The sequence below is a fragment of the Apus apus genome, chromosome 1 (genome assembly GCF_020740795.1).
Source record: "Apus apus isolate bApuApu2 chromosome 1, bApuApu2.pri.cur, whole genome shotgun sequence".
NCBI classification, from domain to species: Eukaryota; Metazoa; Chordata; class Aves; order Apodiformes; family Apodidae; genus Apus; species Apus apus.
Window position 1 is genome coordinate 18,666,467 of NC_067282.1, and position 20,960 is coordinate 18,687,426.

A 20,960-nucleotide genomic window follows, 5' to 3' on the forward strand; every position below is an offset into this window, starting at 1 on the left:
TGGGGCACTCCACTGACTGGCATTACTCCCCCTAGTGACATGTCAGGGCTGTCCTGCAAGTCTTGGCAGCAGATCGTGGTCATTCCTACCAGTACTCTGCCATTTGTCTGGTACTTCCATCTGTGAAATGGCACCCAAACTCTGGCAGCAAACCCATTTTTCTACAGCTCTGTGGCTGCAGATTTTCAGGAAAGGATCCCTTTCAGGTGAGACTTTTCTTCTGGCTGTGTACTGCTCCTTTCAGTGGTGAGTGAAGGCTGGGGATGTAGTGGAGATAATCTGTGCATCAACAACTTCGTAATAATTCATGCAGCCCTTTAGATGTACTTTCTTTCAAGGTCTTTTGGTTGGACACTGTCTCTCTGTGCATTCGTACAGCCCCAGTACAATGCTTGATCATGACAGGAGGCTTTTGTGCAGTGCCACGATGCCAAGAAGAACAACCCTGCAATCTCCACTGCTAGGCTTCTTTTAAGGGCTCCGAGAGCAGATCTACCTGGTGAGAGCCATCTCCTGCTCCACTCAGCCTCAGCCCCTTGTGCTGGGGAGGATGTTCGTTCCCTGGAGGCTTTTTCTGGAAAAAGCGCTGGCTGGCCAGACCCAGCCCTGGCCGTGGGCCCATGGGGAGTGGGAGGTCAAACTGTGGATCCTCAGAGGTCCCTTCCAGCTGGCATTTCTATGGTCCTATTGTTTATTCACCCCTGGCCCCATAAAAAGCCAATGCATCTGTAAAACGAGCCTAGATACCCACTGCTGTTTCTGTCATTCCTCATTTGGTTTGGGTATCTGGTCTCCCCAGATTCCACCCGAATGAGTTCCTCCTTTAAAAAGGACTCCTTTTGTTGGAGTTTCATCATAACACGAGGTTAAACCACACTCTGCACAGATGCACTTAACTAAGTGCAGCCAACTGTTGCACTGAAAAAAAAAAAAAAAAAAAGACCAAAAAAAAAACCCCAACCATAGATACCCAACTGGATAAGAGGAGGAAAAAAAGAAAAGCTATTACTTGTGACAAGCATAGTTAGAGGACAGTTGATGCAGCCTTCAGAAGCACAGTCAGTTTAGGGGAAAAACTCTCCCTGTGTGGTGAGCACTTCACGGCACACAGTGAACACACCAGCGAGCTGCTGCTGCTCTGCTCTCCTTGGCAGCAGCTCGGGAATGCTGGTGGTGCAGGAGCCAGGCAGTGGTGCAGCCGCTTTCATCCCCAAAGAGCATGACCCAAAGGTGTGGGTCTGGCTCACGCATGATGCCTGCAGGCTCCCTCCTGCCCAGCAGGGCTCTCTGAGAAGGGCGTTGTGTGCTCTGTGCTCCCAAAAAGTGAAGACTAACTGGAGGTGCCGACATAAACATTCTCCTCCTCAACACACGCACCCCCACGGGGTCACCACTGCATGCTGCAGCAAGGCTGGACCATCTCTAAAGTCTTTTTCCTGGCTGCCACTTGTGACCTAACATGCTATTTCCCCACACCCACGTGTACCCCTTGTGCATTCAGTTCACCCTTTTCTTGTAACAGCCAAGGGGGGTGAGTGCCTGGGACTTTCCTGGGTCATGGGGATCCCAGGACCAAGACCAGGACATGAGATGTGCCTTGCACCCTGCTATTTTTTGGCCCCCTCCGAAGTTTAAGAAACACCTAAGTTTGTTGCTTGCTTCAAGAAGCCCCATTTTCTTCACAAAACTAAAAACTAACAGACACAGGCACAGGTATTTTTATCTTGCAGAACTGACAGCACAGCACCATAACCGTGAGAGCTGGCCAGTCAGGGCCTGTCAGTCCCATTTGAATTTAGCTTGTTCATGTCACGAGGCTCCATTTTCCTCTGCAGGGTTTGGAGCTGTTGCTGCATTTGCAGAAGGTGACCATGGCTTTATAGATCAGATCCTCAGCTGACCTTGATAACAACAAGCTCAGGACTCCGTTTTTACCAAGTGCCTCTCACTGCTCAGTCACTGCTCAGAACAGAAACCCGAGGAAGGCACAACTTCCATGTTCTTGCTGTAGCAGATTTTTCTGCCAGGAAAAACATTTTTACACATTTTTTTGTGTGTTTCAACAGTTGCTATTTCTACATTATCTATTCCTGAGATTATTTCCTGTGGGAAATATTTATTATTTTTAATTCCAATAATAATTTTAGTAACAGTTGCCATTTTCTGCCAATGCTTCTGCATTTTGAGGTGGAAGCAAATTATATGTTCTAAATCCTTCTTGTCATTACAGTTTCTCTAGGAAAGCTTCTAAGTCATTTATTTCATACATCAAAAATTACAGGGAAAAGAACATTTTTTGATGAGACTTATTTTCCATCATGCTCCAGGCTATTGCCTGCTTCCTGCATAGTTAGCCTCATTCTTCCCTTTCACTTTAAAAGTCAAATGCTTCTCTCCCCATTTAGCTTTCATGCTATTTAAGCTAGGTACCTGATGGTAACTTCTACTGGCAGGTCTTTTGCATCCAACTAGGAATGACTTGCTTATCAAGAATTGTTGCTGCTTCTTGGCAGATCTGGCTGCACTGAAGGGTACAGCTGTGAAAGACTGCAGAGGCCCTTCCTGTTCCTGTGCCACTGGCACCCTTGCATTATGTATTTTCCATTCTAGAACCAGCAATTACTTACATTTTTTGAGGTAACTACTTATACTTTATTACACATGAGAAGTGGTGTTACTGCCCATATATGTCCTTGCTGAAACCCAGGAACGAAATTCTTGTCTTGCCAAGATCAGCAGCAGGTTCCGGCGGCACTTACATAGAAAAGTGAGGATTGCACCTCAAATGTCACCCATGGCCTTAACTAAGAACACTACTTCAGAATTAATAAACTCCTTTTCAGTCAGGAATAAATAAACCCGGGGGTTGGGAGTTTGCAGGGGTTTGTTTATTTGTTTGGGGTTTTTTTAAGGATTTAAATTTTTTTTTAAAACAAACATTGAATTGACATAACTTCCTATAAGAAAATATTAAATGCTTTTTGCAGGAAGTTCAGCAGAACCAGGAATGCTTAGAACCGATATAGAGTATTGTTTACTTACCCAATTTTCATTAAATTTACTGCACATTTCTATTTACCTCTGAAATGCCTGAAAGGATGTGAGCCTTCCAGAGACAGTGTCAGATAAGCTGGAAAAGATTTGTTTTTTAAATGAGTTCTTCTTTAGGTGAAATGGGAGTTGGCTTCTGTTCCCTGCAGCCTCAATGAGTAATATATTCATTGTGGAAACACCTGTTTCCTTCTGGGCCAGGCTCTCCTGTTTTGCTTAGTTGCAAAGACTCCTTATTTGCAGATGAATTCTTTACATTTTAGAAATAAATCAGCTGCAACAGCCAGAGGGGGCAAACGCACTGGTTGTGGCTGCCCTGGCAGAGCCACCGCTGCAGGGAAAGCAACTCCTGACAGAGGAAGCCACCTACTGAGCAGGTCACACCAAAGAAAGTGGCACTGGGAATCCAGCCCCTTATTCTCAAGGGCCATGAGGAGAGAAGGAATTGCCTTCATGTACCCAGAGATCCCACATCACATGCTGCAGGAGAGGTGAGATTTGGATCTCATGTTTGTAACTCAGTCCCATCACTAACATCACAAAAACAAACCCATTAAAAATCCTACCTTAAAACAGGCAGAAACTACCCCTTTCAAGAACATGTAACACATTTTAGATTTTGATTCAGATTTTTAATAAATTGTGCCAGTAGAAGCTTTCAAAGGCAATGATATATCAATAAATAACAGTTAAATTGAGTTCCTGAGAAAGAACCTACCACATGGAAGAATGTCAGATAGATGTAAATAACAAAAAATGGCATTACTATATAAAAAAGCAGTAATACTGAATCTTACATGAACTGTCACAACACAAGCACTGCATACCTCAGAACATTCCTTTCATACAAATGTAAACAAATACACGATCATTTTTGTTTAGTTTAGGCTGATGAATTTATATGTTGTTGCTTAGATATCTAAACAATGGATAGGATAGGATATGCTAAAACATTAAGGAATAATACGTGGAATAATATACGGAAAAAATAATGAAGCTCCAGATTTAAAAATAAAATAAAGCAAAAACACCTTAAAGGAGTGCTTTCCTCAAATGTTATTACGTCAATCACTTTAAATAGGACTGTTACACTAATCTGAATTAAGGATTTTTGTGTGTGTTTACTTACTTAGTTATATATAATATATATGCAAATATGTATGGCTTAATTATCTTTAGTATTCTGATATCACCTTGAATAATTTTCACTTATACATACAAGAAAAATGCATATTTTAACATAGTTAAGAATGGATACTTCAAAGTTTGCCTATAATTTGACAGAAACGCAGGACTATTGTGCTCCATCACAGCAACACTTTTACCTACAGGCAACAGGACAGAATGACCTATGAACAATGCCAACATTTTCAGATGTCAGTGCCTAAAATATCAGGATACTAAATGGATACCAAACCCACCATGTGTAGGGATCCGATGTCTGTCTCTAGAAAAGCCACATACCTCCAGGTTCCAGAGGTGTCCACAGAGCTGCACATGCTCAACACCAGCCTCATGGTGCTTGGGATCTCGGCGTGTTCCGGCAGCACAGCCCTAGACATTCTGTTCTGAAGGTGCTGAGCCACGTATCTCATTACTGCAGTAAGAAACATGGACACTGTGCTGCTTGCTACGTGAATAAACCCAATCGAGGCTGTTGCCACAGATCAGCTTTGTAATCATGGTCTTGCTATTGCTCCTTTATGGGGAAACGTGTGCGCCGATGATACAGGTTTACTTAAATGATCTGTTACATCAGACCACAAAATCACTATTCAGTTATAACCTTTGCAATCTGTTTTACAAAATTAACATTGGATACAATCATAAGAGGAAACCACCCACACAATACATTATCAACACACGGTTTTAAATGGTCTAATTTTAGACCCTCAGTAAAAATGGATCCACAGGACCTGCCTGTGAATGGCAAGAAAAGGCCATTTCAAATAGAAAAACACTGCTCATGCAACATTCTTCACACACTAGACAATGAAATCACACCCAAATTGTCACTTGCTCACACTTTCTATAACACTCCAATAAGCAGAAGGAAATAAAGCAGCTTTAAGGTTATGTCACAATTTTGAAATGTGGAAAATACATATAATAAACAAAAATCATGGTGTGAATACAATGGCATCAGTAAATTTAGAAAATTAGAGAGTAGTTTGTGGTTGTTTTTTTTTTTAGTTTTTTTCTTTTTTTTTCTTTTCTTTCTTACATTATTGCACAGAGACCTTTTATCACATGTTCTTCAACTTTATGCATCTTCCTAAATGTGAAATAAGTGCTATGGATAAAATAAAAATGTAGAAAAGAAGAACAGCAGCATGATTTGTCAAAGTTAATCCCTATAATTTAGTAGGAAAAAAATCCCTGCTATAAACAAAATATAAGTGCTCTTTATTCATTTAAAAAATAACGCTGACAGTTGCAGAAGTCTGTAAATGTTAATCTGAGTAGGGGGGTGCTGACCTCAAATAAATTAGGCCTAGAAACGACTGACTGCTGGCCTTGCAGATTTTGGTGAAGACCAGGATTTCAAGTGTATTTATAAACAAAGTTATTTACAGTAAAACTGACCTGAACTTTCATGAGTGCCATTTTTAGGACCTGGCCCTGCAAACTTCTGACTTCCCAGGATGACTCCAGCCTCAGCTGAAGTTACACCTGAAAAGAGCTGTAGGATCAGCTCCTAAAAGATCAGTTAAAGGCCCTAATGGATTTGAGATTAGTCTTACTTGGAGTTCTCTATACAATAATTTACACATATACAGGCTGACAAGCTCCAGTCTGATCCACCACACCTTTGTCTTCTACATCAGATTTCTCAGACTGGCCAACTTCCATTCCAGAAGGTTTGGGATACCTGAATGGATACCCGTTGTCATCAAAGAACCTTCGGAAAGTAAACTCGTAAAAAGCATGCTCTGTGTGTTTGCTATTGGAAGAGGCTAGTGGATCCCATGTCCTGGTGCTGTCACCACTAGCATCGTTCCAAGGACTTTCCTCTTCAACTGGATCAAAATTTGACGTGTCCATTGGATGGCTGATCTTTGGAACATAGGGAGCTGGCTGCCTACGAATGTCAGTAGAGAAGTCCATAGAGTGAAAGAAAGAATGGGCCTTAATATCATCTGCTCCATTTCTTCCAAGCCTGTCCTCAGCAGCACAGCAGAGTTTTGTGATGAGATCAGTTGCCTCAGGGCTTAGCTTGATCTGTGAGGGAATGTGCAGTGTGCTTTCCCAATTTATCACCTAGAGGTAAGAAAGATATTAAACAACTTTAATCCTGTAAACAGAATCCTTTCAATTGTCACCATTAACTGTACAGAATATACACAACTGGTCAACTCACAGCCTGTCAAGTTATTTTAGAGGTTCAAGAACCTGAAGATTAGATTGCGTCAGCTGTTAATAATTACTTTAATGACTCAAGAAACATTGCTGGATAGCAGATAAAAGGAGCAATTCTGTTTTCAAAAAAGACAAATTCCCTTCTGAATGCTCCCATAGTTTGACTTGAGAACATATTCAGTTTACACATGACTTCATGGAAGGACTTCAAGGAATTTCCATTTTGTCTCCAAAACGTAAACTCGGGAAAATGGTCATGAAATACACCCTAATAAAAAAATACTCACTGCTTGACTTTGAAACACTTAGGTTGCCAACTGTAATCATCACTGGTATATCAGCTTACTCAAATCTGATATGCACTCTAGGGAATTTAGATGGATGAACTTTGCTGAGACTTGAAAAACTAATAACAAACTATGCAGTTGGACAAGTCAGTTCTAGTCTGATACCATCTTCATTGACTGGGAAGATTTGTGCCCGCATAAAACTATTTAAAAAACAGGCTTTTGTAATCACTACTACTTTCTCTAGTGAAACAAGAGGGGACAGGCCTGTGCATGGAGGAGAAGGGAAGGGAAAAGGTTAAATTTTGCTACCACAGATTGGAATTTTTCCTCAACTTACCTTCAGCTGGGTTTCTGTGGGTGTAGGAGCCAGAAAAGGAGGCTGTCCCACTAACATCTCAAAGAGGATCACACCAACACTCCACCAGTCACAGAGCTGAGTGTATCCTAAAAGGCAAGTCAAAAGGTTGCCTTCCACCAACCAAAAAGAATGTGTATAGAGCTACTTGCAATTAAGTATCAAAACATAGAGCAGAGATTTCTGTCTTTCTTCAGACAAAAAGTCTGTGACCTAAATCCAAAGGATACCCAATTCACCTTCATAATAAAGTTGCTTCTGCTTGCTGACCTGAATTCTACTGCTGTTAGTAAAGATTTAGTCCTGTTGTCTGGGAATCTTTCTGAATAAATGTAATTCTCAACAAAAGTGAGTGGTGAAATAACATAACTAGAAAGAGTATTTTTTTTCGTGCCCTGAAGTTCATGCCCCATGCAAGTTCCAAGCAGAGGAACAATTTCAATCAGTTAACTGCTGTAACAAGACAAGTAATGTATATGTTTGAGATCTCTGAAAAAGGAGGATTTAAACACTGATTTCAATGAAGATTTGTGTTACTGGGTGATGTAGGGTCCAATGTGAAATCTCTCAACTTGAAAAAGATTGGGCTTACCATCTGACTTGCAGACAACTTTAAACATCTATTGTCTTACAGTGACCATGCTGAGTTTTGCATGGACAGCCACCAAGAACTGTCTAAATTTGTCAAGCCAAGCTTTTGGGTGCAGGGTGGCCAGTGTAAATTGTGGAAGACTTTTTGCTGGGTTTCTCTAAGATTCTGGCTGGGAATCTGGAGGATGTTTCCACCAATTTACATCACCCATATTTAAGTGGCCCGTCTGAATCAGCAATCCAGAACCATTAGCTCTCTACTTGCTGGTCTATGGAAACTTGCTAGTGGTCATAGCCATACTCCATGAGTATAGGGAATCTGCTTTACACCTGAAACATATAGTTTCAATTATATGTATATATAAGCATCTGACACATTTATTAGCAGTCTCATTCAAAGGCCTCAGAGTGTAGATATAAACAGACACACAAGCTATGACCACCATCAATGTCAGCAATGTGATGCTAAACAATGAAGCATGTAGAGAAATCTTTTCTTCTTAATCTGAGCTAAGTGTTTGTGGCCTTCAGAATGACTGTCTTTCCAAGTAACAAGCTTCTTTAAGGCAGGGAGGGAAAAGAAAAAAAGTATTTCAAAGCCTCAGTCATCAGCAGAAAAATTGAGGTTACTTACCTTTACGAAGAAGGACTTCAGGAGCAATATAATTAGGGGTTCCAACTAACGAGTGGGCTAGACATCTCTGATGCTGCTTCTTAGCTCTTTGTTCCAATGTCTTCAGCCTATCTCCACATCTACAATTGGACACATCATCCCAAAGGTCGCTGGGCTCCATGCTGTCTTGTCTGATATGGCTCCCTTTCAAATGGGAGAGAAAGTTTACATTAATTGCCATAAAAAACAACATAGAGAGAAAATTATTTCTCTAGATCTAGCTGTACCATCTTCTACTCTCACTGAAGAACAGCATTTAAGCTTTAAACCCAAGGCATTTTCTTGTGCCCTCCCTTTCATAATTGGTTTTCCATAGCCAACAAAATGTCTCTGTCTCAGTGGAAGGAAGCATGCTCCCATACGGGAGATACAGAACAATGGAGCATATTTAGTTTAGCTAGACCAATTGTTTATGACCTTCCCGCCAACAGACACCCATATTCCCAAAAGGCACATGCAGGAGGTGTGTGGACTACTTTAAATCTGTGATTAAATTATTTCACCATTGAAAGAGGCCCTCCAAATTAAGGGAAGGACCTACATTTCAGTTTTCCAAACTGAAAAATGGCTGCTACTATTGTGGTCAGATTACTGACATGGATTTGAACAGCCTTCGAAACAAAAGGACTGGAAATAAACCCACTGAATGAGTTGAAACAGCCCCATCATATTGTCATTGACCCTTTGCCAATATACACACCTCTGTTTTCTGAGCTGGCATTTCTGCCAGGAGGTACCCGTTTGTTTCAAAAGAAATAATACAGTGTCATCACAAATAAAGGCTAAGAACACTACCTTTCTGATAGTACTTTGAATTATGAGTCCATCTGAATCCAGTACACAGTCCAAAGTCAGTCAGTTTGATATGCCCATCAAGGTCTATAAGAATGTTGTCAGGCTTGATGTCTCGATGAATAAATCCCATTTTGTGCACACTCTCTATAGCCAAAGTGAGCTCTGCAATATAAAATCTAGCCAGACGCTCTGGAAAGACCTCCATTCGAATCAGTAGACTCATCATATCCCCACCAGGGATGTAGTCCATCACAAAGTACAAGTTGTCTTTATCTTGGAAGGAATAATAGAGTTTAACCACCCACTCATTGTCTGCCTCAGCAAGTATGTCCCTCTCTGCTTTGACATGAGCCACCTGGTTCCTGTTGAGCACATCTTTCTTTCGCAGAGTCTTCATGGCATACAGGGCATGGGTGTCCACTTTGCAGGCCAGGCATACTTCTCCAAACGCACCAATACCCAGAGTCTTGATTTTCACAAACATAGATTTGTCCATTTTGGCCCTTTTAAGTCTGTTGTAGTTGGACTCCTTCTGGTAGAGAATTTTCCTCATTTGTTCCTGTTCTGCTTCACAAAGGCCAGCCTTTACAAAGGAAAGCAAACCACAAGAGCTAGTACTGTTACATTCATAGCAAGAGAACAATAAACTAGCATTCCGAAAATGCATTTCTCAGAAAAATTAACCAAGAACCAGAAAAGATGGATTCACAAGAGAGATACTCTCTTGTCTGCCTGTTGAGGTCTTTCTGAAATACTGGAAAATTCACTGTGCCCTACCTTGTTACATGAATTTGCCAAATCTGCGATTGGTCTGCCTTTCTCATTTGACCAAACGAAGAGGCATGGGGCAATACTGTCAGAGAGGAGAATGTAACAGAACAAACTCTCCACCAGCACATCAACTGAAGCACTTTGGAAGAATGATTAGTGCCTGGTGGGAAGGGGCAATGGGGAGGAGTACAGAAGGGGTTGAAGCTGACTGATTTAGCAAACTAGAAACCTAAGCATATGCCCACAGGGATGCTGCTTAGATTGATTTAATTTCACATCTGTAGTCTAGGTCTTTAAATATATATGTGGGCAGCCAGACTATGCAGTGAGATCCCCACAGTATAAAAAATGAAATCTGTATGAATAAAAGACTGAGAAAGTCTGCAGAAACTTGCAGAACAGGCAGGATGAATTTTCAGACTGAAGGCAACACCCAAATCAAGTAATATTGTTTTTAAAATGTAAGGAAAGAACATAAGTCCATAAAAAGGATGTATTTATTGCTTTAAGGTAAAATAATTAGTGTGTTGTGTTCTTGGTTAATTCTGGTATAACAGGATAGTCAGATAGCCAAAATCTCCTGAGTTCATATTGTATAAGTCCAGCCAATGAAAAGGTTGCTAGGGGAAGGAGTTGTTTTTGTTTATAGTTGAATTATCTCTGAGTTATGAAGTGAGGAAAAGCTGAAGAGTCAGAAGAGAAGAACTAAAGCAATTCACTGCTGTTTTACTTCTCCAGAGATCATTCCCTATCTCAATGTCAGGAAAATATTCACTCGATCCAAGCAATGCAACACAATCTGTACTTGCAGTGAGGACAAACTAACTGTCACTAAAATAATGACCTTTCAGGAGATTTTAGAAGCATGTTCATTTTATTTTAAACCCACAAACAAATAGCTGAGTTTTCTGGAGCACTCTGAGTATCAGCTTAATTGGTTCTGTAAATTGTCTTGCTAGGGAAGACGGGGTAGTTATTTATTATCTGTTATGCATTAATAGTAGCTCTCCTCAGAATTTATCCTTAAATACAAAAGTAGACTAGTCATATTCTACTCATGTATGGGAAAAAAGCCTCTCCCACGTTTAAAAATTAAAACTGCCAGAGCACCCATCAAAACTTGGCAGCTTTGTTTTAAGCAGCCCTATGAGTGAATCAACCGAGGCTTGACAGCTATAACTAGGCATGAAATAAGCTCTCTCTCAAAAGAGCACCTCCCTGAGACCTGCTTCTAGAAAAAGTTCCAGCAAGAGTCCCAAGATGAGTTCAAGCTGGCTAAGACGTGATTACATCCATGATCTTATTACTTACATGTGTTCAACAGACAACTTCCAGTCAAGTATTACATATTCATCTGAAAACATGGCACAGTGAATATACTGCCAAGTTGAACCATAGCTTTGGTGAATCAGTGGCTATTATAGAACAGGGAGGAAGAATTTAAGTGAAGATCAACTTTTCAGAGTGTTGCAAGAGCTACCAATGTACTGCCAGTATTATCTGGGCCTCAAACTTGGTTTCTGAGATCCTGACTAAGCAAACTTAATACCTTCCTACTACAGGGGTTTGCTTCATTTATTTTTCTACTATGAAGATATATTATTTCACTTCACAGGTTTTACAAACAGCCTCCAAGACCTGCATCCAGGCTTCTAAGTGCAAATAATCTGGTATGGGAAGGTGTCGGCAACCTAATACTTCCAGTGGAGTCAGCCTTTATAAATTTTTTGACTGATTAAAAATAGTAATAATCAATTTGACCTGATTAGCTTTTATTATAACAAAACAAGAATAATTACTTTAGCCATTTCTTGCTCCAGCTGTAATCTTCTGTTAATTTTTTGCTGGTAGGTCTTTATGACATTTTCTACATGTTGCTCCATGTAGAACTTGAAGGCAAAAGGTGAGTAGCTCTTTATTCGGGATTCTCGCTTTTCCTCATCTTTGCCATTTTTTCGCACAGGCACCGGAGATGTCTGGATCTGTTTTTTATCCTTGCTTGGTTTTTCAGCTTTAGTGTTTTTGCTGCTTTTGTCATTTCGCTCACTATTCTCCTCAGCCTTACTGCATGTTGAACTGGGGACTACACGGAGGGTCTGCTCCACACCCATGCATAAGCAGTTGATATCGAACTGCTCAGAGCTCCCGGGAAGCAACAAATGCTTGGGATATGGTGGTGGTGGACACCGCAGTTCCTGGTTACCGTAATCCACATCGAGTTGATAGGCATTAGCTGCTCCAACAGGTGGCACATGCTGCTCCATGATCTCCAAGCCATCCACAGCTGGTGCCTGTGCAGGTAACCAACCAGGATGGGAAGGTCCCACTGCAGTCTGAGGCTCAGGTCTCATCACTCGCATGCTCTTCACTGGCTGGAGAATATGAGCAGATGTGACTGCTGTGATCGTATTTGGAGATGTAATTGAAGGATCAGGTTTTCCTGGAGGGACCTGTCTTAAAGACACTGTCACTTGTGGCTGTTGCTGGTGGTTGTTAAAGGAGTTTGTTCTGCTTGGCACTGTGGCATCAGGTCTGAAGGATACATGTTGCCGTGGAGATGTTTCTATTCCTGGATTTTGTAAAGAATCTCGTCGTGATGGTGTTGCTGCCTGCCACTGCTGAACTTGAGGATTATTCATGTCATAGAGATCCATATTTAGGCTATTTCTAGATGGAGTTAATAAATTTTGTGGTGGACTGTCTGAAAAATCATTAGCAAAGGCTGGACCTCTAGGTATCACATGCATTTGATGAGAAGAAGGACTGGTCTGTTTGTGATGAGAATGTGATATATACAGGCTTGCTGGTGCCTGCTGAAATGCATGACCAGAATTATTCTGAACAACTGCTCCTTTATTTGGGAGACTGGTGTATCCTCCCTCCTGCTGCATCTTGTTTTGGAAGGACGGACTCCGCTGAACACCATACCCCATAGGTTCCCCCTGCACCATCATGTGCTGTCTACTGTAATGTTGACTGTTGGAGGCATGGGATGCCTGCAGCTGCAAAGCTTGACTGCTGTGATTAGCCACCGGATAATTAATCACAGAAGACTCAATATTTGGAGGATATGTTTTCTGCTGATGGCTTGCTGGTGTGCTGTGAGTGCCTACTCCAGAGGGTCGCTGTACAGGAGCATTCAGAGCGGTAGACTGCGAAGTAGAGATCAAATAGTCCATGTATGGCCTTGGAACTTCAGGAAGCATATTTGCACCTTCTGCTCCAAAGCCTGTCCCTTCATAGGCTGCGTTACTGATCTGATGGTAGGACGGAAAAGATTCATTTGATCCTTCAAAGCTTGGCCTGCGGGTTACATTATTTGGCACAATACCCTTTCCTTTATAAAAAGAACACAGAAGAATGTTAGGAAACAACTCAGGTGAACCAATTACTTTGCATTACTCATCCATCTATACATACACACACATGCATGCACAGCGCGTAGGGAGTACACGTTATAAAAACACCCTTCAAAATCTAAATTAAGCACTCTGAACATTTAGAGTTATAGGTGCCAAGTATTATTACTGATAATGAGCTACTGGCCCACAACACTGCTCATGCCAGGAATCATAAGGGAGTTCTACCAAATCATGAATATAGAAGCACAAATTCCTTAACTATGAAATAATCACATTACACTACAGCATTTTTAAAGCTGGAACAGTATTACCAGTCATTGGTCACAGACAGGAGGAAGCTACACAGCAGGGGGTTAAGTACAGCACCAACGGGAGAAAAAAAGCTCCTGGAAGTACTGCCAATGCAACTCAAAGTCAACACTACTATAAGCTACTATGTCATCACATAGTCCACATCTTCTGTTCAGTGAGTTCACTGCTCCTGCTGGGGATCTGTTTACATCTCTCTGTTCCATCATTCTCAAAATTCCTCATTTCCCTCTCTTTCATTTGCAACAAAGCCACCACACAGTTTGTCCTCTGTTCTTTCCAATATGTTGGACACAGAGTATCCCCTCAGATTACTCATCTTCCATCTGTTTGGAAGGCAAAGCTTTCAGGGTGTCAACATGTTAATCTTAGCTTGAAGAATGTGCAGAGACAAGATAGCAGCATTCCTACACTGGAAGTGTCAACGGTACTTTTCATCAGTTCTTTGATCTGAGGACAAATTGCAGGTGTACAAAGCACTGGCTATGCTAAAAAGACAAGGAGAGACTGTTGTCACTAATTTTTTGTTTCCCCTCTGATTCTTTAGCTCTCACAAATTACAGGACTTGGCCCATATATGCCTGAGCAATTTCCTTTTCGTATCTGGACTTCACAAGGTCCCCAAGAAGAGCTGTATTGGGCCAACAAGCTTGAACTCTGGATTGCAAGCTTTTCCGATTGTTTGTATGACAGCTTGGCCAGATGCAGCACACTAGAGCACAGTTGTTGACTCCTCATCTGCACAGACACTACCCTGCCATACACAGACACTCAAGGATGTATGTGTTACTATGATAGGTCTATACACCATCTCTCCACCCTGAAGAAGAAGTTCCTGTACTGAACTGCACTTTCAAAAACTACACAATACTCTGAAATGGAATTAAATTGGGCAAATAATCAGTGTTACTTAAAGTGAAATCTATAATTGACAGTTCTTTTCCTATGATAACACAAGGCCATGCTTATCAAGGTTGTACTTAAAACAGCATTCCCTGATGGCTCATCTGTTGGGACATAGTGAGATGCACTGATGAGGCTGTGGCAATCTAAAGTATCCAAAAAAGTGGCTACTCTGGCCTGGAGGTGGAAGGCAGCCATAAGACCCATCTCTCCTCTCTGTCAGTAGGACTCATGCTGAGCCTCTAAGGCAAACTTACTTTTTTTTTTTATCCCTATCAGAGACCATAAAGGAAACTAGTAGAAATAACTGTCCTCCTTTGGGACACATACTTCATTTGTGCAAGGAATCTTACTGATGTCCAGAGAGATATGACATCCACCCCCCTACATTTGTATACCACTAAGTCTGCTCTGGTCTGATGGAGGAATACTTGGATTTGTAAAGATACTAAACGTGGCAGTAGCAGATTAATTTTTTTTTTTTTTCACACATTCCCATCCAACAGGGTAACTGTTAGGACTATCTCTTGCCTGTGAACGTTTTAGATCAGTGTGTTCTCATGGGATCATCTGTTTTTATACATAGCTCTCTGGCCCACAGCAATATCTAATAAGTTTTATTTGAGTCCTGACAGTATGATGAAATGCCTTTTAGCTTTACTACTGAACTTAAAGCAGGACAAAACCTAATAATCTGAAAAACCATTTCCCTACATATGGAATTCAAATACAAAATATTTAAATTCTCAATCTCATTACATGCTTCCTAACCAACTAGAGGAGTCCTATGCTATCCTAGCACAGACAATGCCACACCAAACAAATCAGTGTAATTTTGCAGCACCTCAAGCAGGGAAGCATAAATTGCATGATATTTAAGTTTCACATTCTGCATATCCTAAAAGTAAAAGCAGATAATAAAAAAGGAAATCTAAGACTGATAGAAAGGGCAGAAGCATGCATTCTTTTCCATCCCATTTGAAGCTCTATTCCTGTGACTGACCACCTGGAAAATGAGGTCCTTCTCCTTTTCCATCTTCACAATATGTGACTATCTTCAGGGTCCTCCAGGAAACAACTGGCTTTACTGAAGACCTCCCTTTCCTGTGAGGGATTTCTCTTTGTAAACAGAATAGGCTTTCTCTTCCTCAGCTTTCCTAATCTCTGGACACGTCTCTCTATCAACTGCTCCAAATTTAACCGCCTTCCAAATACAGATTTTCAATTTGATCAAGAGGCAAGAAGGAAGGTGCTGCTGAGGTGGCCAAGAAAACATATGTATCTTGTGGAAATCACCTGCACACAGTAAACTCAATGTGACCACATTGTAATCAGACTGATTGAATCAACTGATCAACTAGTCCAACACCCACAAGACCTTTTAAGTCTAAATGTTGCTGCTGACACAAGGGAAGTTTCTTGTCCAACAGAACAGGCCCCTGACAACAGCTCTCCAATCCGCTCAACCCTTTGTCCAGTAACCCCTCTGCAGCATGTACCACTGTGATTACACAGGTTCAGCCAGTCTGAGGATGGTTATTTGTCTGCTTGGTCAATTTTTGAAAGAAGCTAAAAGGAACAAACTATCAAAACCAGCATGAATCCTGATCACAGGAGCACCAAAAGCATTCTGCAGTGCTGTAACAGCTAATACCCACATGGAAACAACTCTTGCAAGACTTTTTGTCAGCTGTGGTCTGATGTTTGCTGATGAGGCCCAAATCCTCCCATTTGCTAATTTACATGAAACAGAAAGCAGGGATGAGTGGAAAAAACTTCAGTCTTCCTGGCCCAAGCTGTTTCTCTGGTGTACTCACAAGGATGCTAAGATGAATGAATTTGTGTTAAGTGAGCTATCTCACAACTCCATAGCAATTACTTATGTACAAGCTTTTACTCTGCAGTAAACTTGAGATGATGGAGGTGATTTGCACTGAAGAATAAATAGCTTTGTGTTTAAGAAGGTAAACTAGGTGCTCTTGCAACATGGGTGAACTGTGTTCAGCTTCCAGCCAAGCTCACCTTCTGGGGCCATGTTCACATCACTGTCTCCTACAAGAGTACTACTGAATTCTGCCAATCCACTACTTCTGACCAGTCACAGCTTTACTTTAAAAAATAGCTTATTGCAAGAAGAAGAACATGATTTTTAAAAAGTTCATGCTTACCTGGTGAGGTCTGCTTAATTACACGTACTATCTGTTCATTCCTGGGATCCAAGTAGCTCATCTTACTGATATATTCCAGAGCTGCCTCAATACTTCTGCTACCTGTCTGCTTCAGTGCTCGGACAGCCATCTCCTGCATAAAGCAAACAAGAATAGAATCACATTGAGACAAAACACAGGCACTGTACTGCAGGCTAGAAAGCAGTAAACATTCTTACATTCATAGAAGCATTTTGTAATTCACACAGATCATAGCTGCCTGAAGCCAAATGGACTCATATATTGAAAAAATATGCATACCTTATATAATTAAAAAATTAAAAGAAGAAAATAAAAAAACTCCACAACCTACTTAGGCTCTGGCAATTACAGAAGCATCAAACTGAAATGCGTACTTTAAGATTCCTTAAAATGAACTTTGAATCAGGTCTGGAAAAGGCAGCATAGTTTGACATACGATGAAACAGAAAGAAAAATTTGGCTTTTGGTATTTGAGAGCATGTCTCTTAGTCACACCTGAACACAATAAAAGCTTTAAGGTTTCATAGATACCACAATAAGCTAATTAGTCCGAGTTATTTCTACTGAGCAACTTCTGGCCTCACTAGAGTCAATGGGGAAGAAAGATTGCTGTTTTCAGTACAGCTGGGACATCATTCACTAACTGTTTGGAAAATGACTAGCACAACAAACTGCCTTTCACACTGTTAGTCTTTTTAGCTGTATTTTATTGGGCACACATCCATCACTAAGAAGTTAATATGGGTGCCAGACACACAATCTGAAAACTAAAACTGAGGTTAATACAAATGCTGTTGTTAAATGACTGCAATGCAGCCATGGTTAGTGTCCTCTGCTCTACAGTCAAAGAGTCACGTTCTTCTGGAGTCTGTTTATACACTTACTTACAGCTCAGGTATATAGAATTCCTTTCAACAATTACTCTACCCTCAGGTTGCAAAGCAAAATTCACATATCCTTGCAAGGCTGTGTGGCCTTTTCTGAAATGATGGAGAGAGAGATCCAGAGCTTTAATGCTAAATTCCCATCACTGAACTTCAGCTATCAAAAAAGTTAACTACTTAGTCAAACGTAGTTGCTGAGAATCTTTCTATAATTACCTTCCAAAAGGCAATTAATTAAAAAGATGTAACAGGAGATAATCTGACCTTTGGCAACAGAAGATTAGAGGACTAATTTGAACTGGTCTCCTACCTCTCAGATGGCTAAAGTTGGATGAAATAAACGTCACCATCAAGGATTTGTGTGCAAATGTCAGTATCCTATTATCTTACCACTGTAGCACCATTTTTAGGGGAATTCTGTCATCACAACCTGCCCACTGAGCACTGAATCAGAAGAAGTTTGTGCCTTTTTGGCTGGTATTACTGACTGCAGATGTGAGGGTTGGGTTGGCAGAAGCCCACTGCTCTTCCACAGGGCAGTTCTGCACACTGGCTAGCAGTCAGGTAGCCCCAAATATGCGCCCTTTTCCTGTATCATCTGGAGCAAAGAGCAACTTTGCTTGAATGAACTCCAAGTACATGTAACAAACTCGCTAATTGTTTACTTACCAAGGGAGGATCATCTCAGATGACACTAATTCACACTTAGTACAGAGCCACATGCTGGCACTTGGCATTTTGCTTTGCTTAGCTCAGTCCCCTCCTACTCCCCCAAAATGGCAGCATTTTCTCCATTACTCAGAGGTTCTGCTTGGGGAATAGCTATAGCAAATTTGGATATTTTTCCTACAATTTATGACTCATAATTCATAGAAAGGCAGTAGTTGGTTTCACATTTCCTATAGCTGAACTATTTCACTGGCATCAACACATTACTAAGGGCAATTTTAAATCAACAGAAAACTATTATGTATGAAGGAAAGAATTTCCCACAATGTTTTTTTTCCTTTCTTTCTTTTTTCTTCTTCTGGATACATTTCTAAAGTATTAGCAAATTCACATCCTAGTGCTAAGCATTCTCATCATCTAGGGACTCCGGACTTTACAGCTCAGTTCCAGGGGGCTGCTAACACACTCTGCCTGTTTACACCAGATGGATCTAGCCATAGATCACGAGTCTTAACATTTCCTAAATCAAATGTGCTCAATATGCAAGTCTGAAAGCTCTTTGGGTTGCCTTGGATGTTGGGGTTTTTTTGATTTTGTCTGCAATGGAGTACCAAGAGAATAAATGCTTGGTAAGCAATTATGTTAATGATTAATATGGATCCACTTCTCCCTCTCTTAGCTGTGCTGGCTGTATACAATTCAAAGGGGCTAAAATAGGTTAGTTTATCACCAGCACAGTGGTATAATCTCTGAAAATAATCCCTTCCCCCTTCATATACTGTGCCACTACTTTATCCTCTTTTGCCATCGCCTATGTCAGAAAAGCAGAATAAAAATTACACTAGTCTATTTGAAGCTGCATGTTTCACCTTCAGCAGGTATGTTAGGGGATTCACATATAATCTTCAGCAGGAATAACAGGAGGGAGAAAGTTCAACACATTTCACTGTGGGCTGTACAAAAACCTAAAATGGCCAGCAAGAGCTTGGGATGGGCAGATGTGTTGCTGGCAATCTCAACACTAGAAGCTCCCAGTGCAGCAGCAGCCCTGTGTTCCAGCTCTTCGCCTCTCATCTTTCATTAGGTCAGCTCCCACCCTCTGAAGGGTTTTCTCATTACATACCCTGTTTGCTTAGCATTTACTTTACTGCTGGAAAAAATTAAGTCAGTTTTTTTGCGGTTCAAAAGAACACCTGTGATTCCACCATACACCATTCCATAGCTTTGGCCCTTTCCCCTGTAGCTATCATGATACACAACCCTTATTTCTGATGCTGGTTCTGTAAAGTCTCACATTATCTCCAAGCAAACGGAGAGCAACCTAGAAATAATAAACATTTCACATTCAAAAGGAAAGGTGTTTTGTTCTTTTTTTAATCAGATGCAGATCGCATATAAAATCATACAATTGTTAAGGTGGGAAGGGACCTTAAAGATCATCTAGTTCCAAACTCCCCACCATAAGCAGCAACACCTCCTACTAGACCAGGTTCCTCAAAGCCCTATCCAACCTGGCCTTGAACACTTACAGGGTTGAGGCATCCCCAGCTTCCCTGGGTAACCTGTTCCAGTGTCTCACCATCCTCACAGTGAATAATTCTTCCTAGTATCTAATCTAAATCTGCCCTCTTTCAGCTTGAAACCATTCCCCCATGTCCTATCTCTACAAGCCCTTGTAAAAAGTCCCCTTCCAGCATTCCTGTAGGCCCGCTTCAGGTACTGGAAGGCTGGACTATATCAACTTAATTCTTCACTCAAATCCCTCTGGGGGCATGTGGATACTCCAGGAGAGTGGAGTGCAACAAGAAGCTCCAGCACTGTTATAGCTGACCTTTGGCCTCCACTGCATTTTTCCCATTGCCACCCTCAATGCCCACAGCTCTCTCTGGCAGCCGCATGAAGAGGAATCTGCTCACTCCAGCACCTTTTTCATTAGGGATGGGGGCCAGCTGATGCATGGCTGAGGCTCACAGAAGGTGTGATCTGTATCCGAGGCTCTCCTTCCTATATGCAACACAGCAATAAGCTCTGCTGAGCAAGGGAGTGTGGCTGGGATGAGGCAGCAAAGGGCTGGCCTCCAGGAGCCTGCTGAAGGAGAATGTGGCTCCTCACTGGGAGCAGAAGCCAGAGCCTAGGCATCATCTGCTGGAAATCAATACAAGAACTGTTTTGAAGGATGGGGAGAGGTGCAGAAGATGGATTAAGCAGTGTCAGTCATTACACTTGTTGGACAGCACAGGCTTAAGTGACACGGAGCATGTTTGTGAGAAGCAGCAAAATGGCACAAAGACAGAAATCAACGCCAAAATCTTGCAAACTGTAGACAGTAGAAGGGCTGAGGAAAGAAGAGGAAGACACTGGTGGAGGATAAAAGTCCACAGCTACACTGTCACAGATACAGCTGTATTGACTTCACATCACCCTAAGGTAAGTATGTTTTAGAAAGAGAAGGGAAAAAAAGATCAAAAATGAGACATGAAAAAAAAATCCACTCGGAGCTGTATCCAACACCAAAACATTCCAAGGAGGCACAGGATCAAATCCAGCTCCCACTGAGGTCAACAAAGATTTCCATTAACTGCAAGGTACACTGCATCAGGCCCTCCACTTTGGATCATTTCCTTTTCACCAGGCCAAAAGCTGTCAGCCACACTATGGTTTGTGAAACCTGGCTGCTGGCTGTGTTCTGCTAACCCCACAGCCAGCTGCCAGGCTACAAGGAGAAACACAAGCCACTGGCAGTGCACGCATAAACCAC

At 41.4% G+C, this 20,960-nt stretch overlaps 1 protein-coding gene across 2 annotated transcripts in view; it reads right to left on the bottom strand.

Annotated features, from left to right (window-relative positions):
- Positions 1 to 3,661: 3,661 nt before the first annotated feature.
- The window catches only part of LATS2 (large tumor suppressor kinase 2), a 48,724-nt gene continuing 31,425 nt past the window's right edge, over positions 3,662 to 20,960 (bottom strand). For both annotated transcript variants that reach the window (XM_051622330.1, XM_051622339.1), the window contains exons 3-8: positions 16,629 to 16,761; positions 11,686 to 13,223; positions 9,116 to 9,698; positions 8,282 to 8,464; positions 7,039 to 7,145; positions 3,662 to 6,312 (exon numbers count right to left, since the gene is read on the bottom strand). In XM_051622330.1, the coding sequence (XP_051478290.1) occupies positions 5,818 to 6,312; positions 7,039 to 7,145; positions 8,282 to 8,464; positions 9,116 to 9,698; positions 11,686 to 13,223; positions 16,629 to 16,761 (3,039 nt within the window). In that variant the 3' untranslated portion in view covers positions 3,662 to 5,817. The remainder of the gene's footprint in view (positions 6,313 to 7,038; positions 7,146 to 8,281; positions 8,465 to 9,115; positions 9,699 to 11,685; positions 13,224 to 16,628; positions 16,762 to 20,960) is intronic.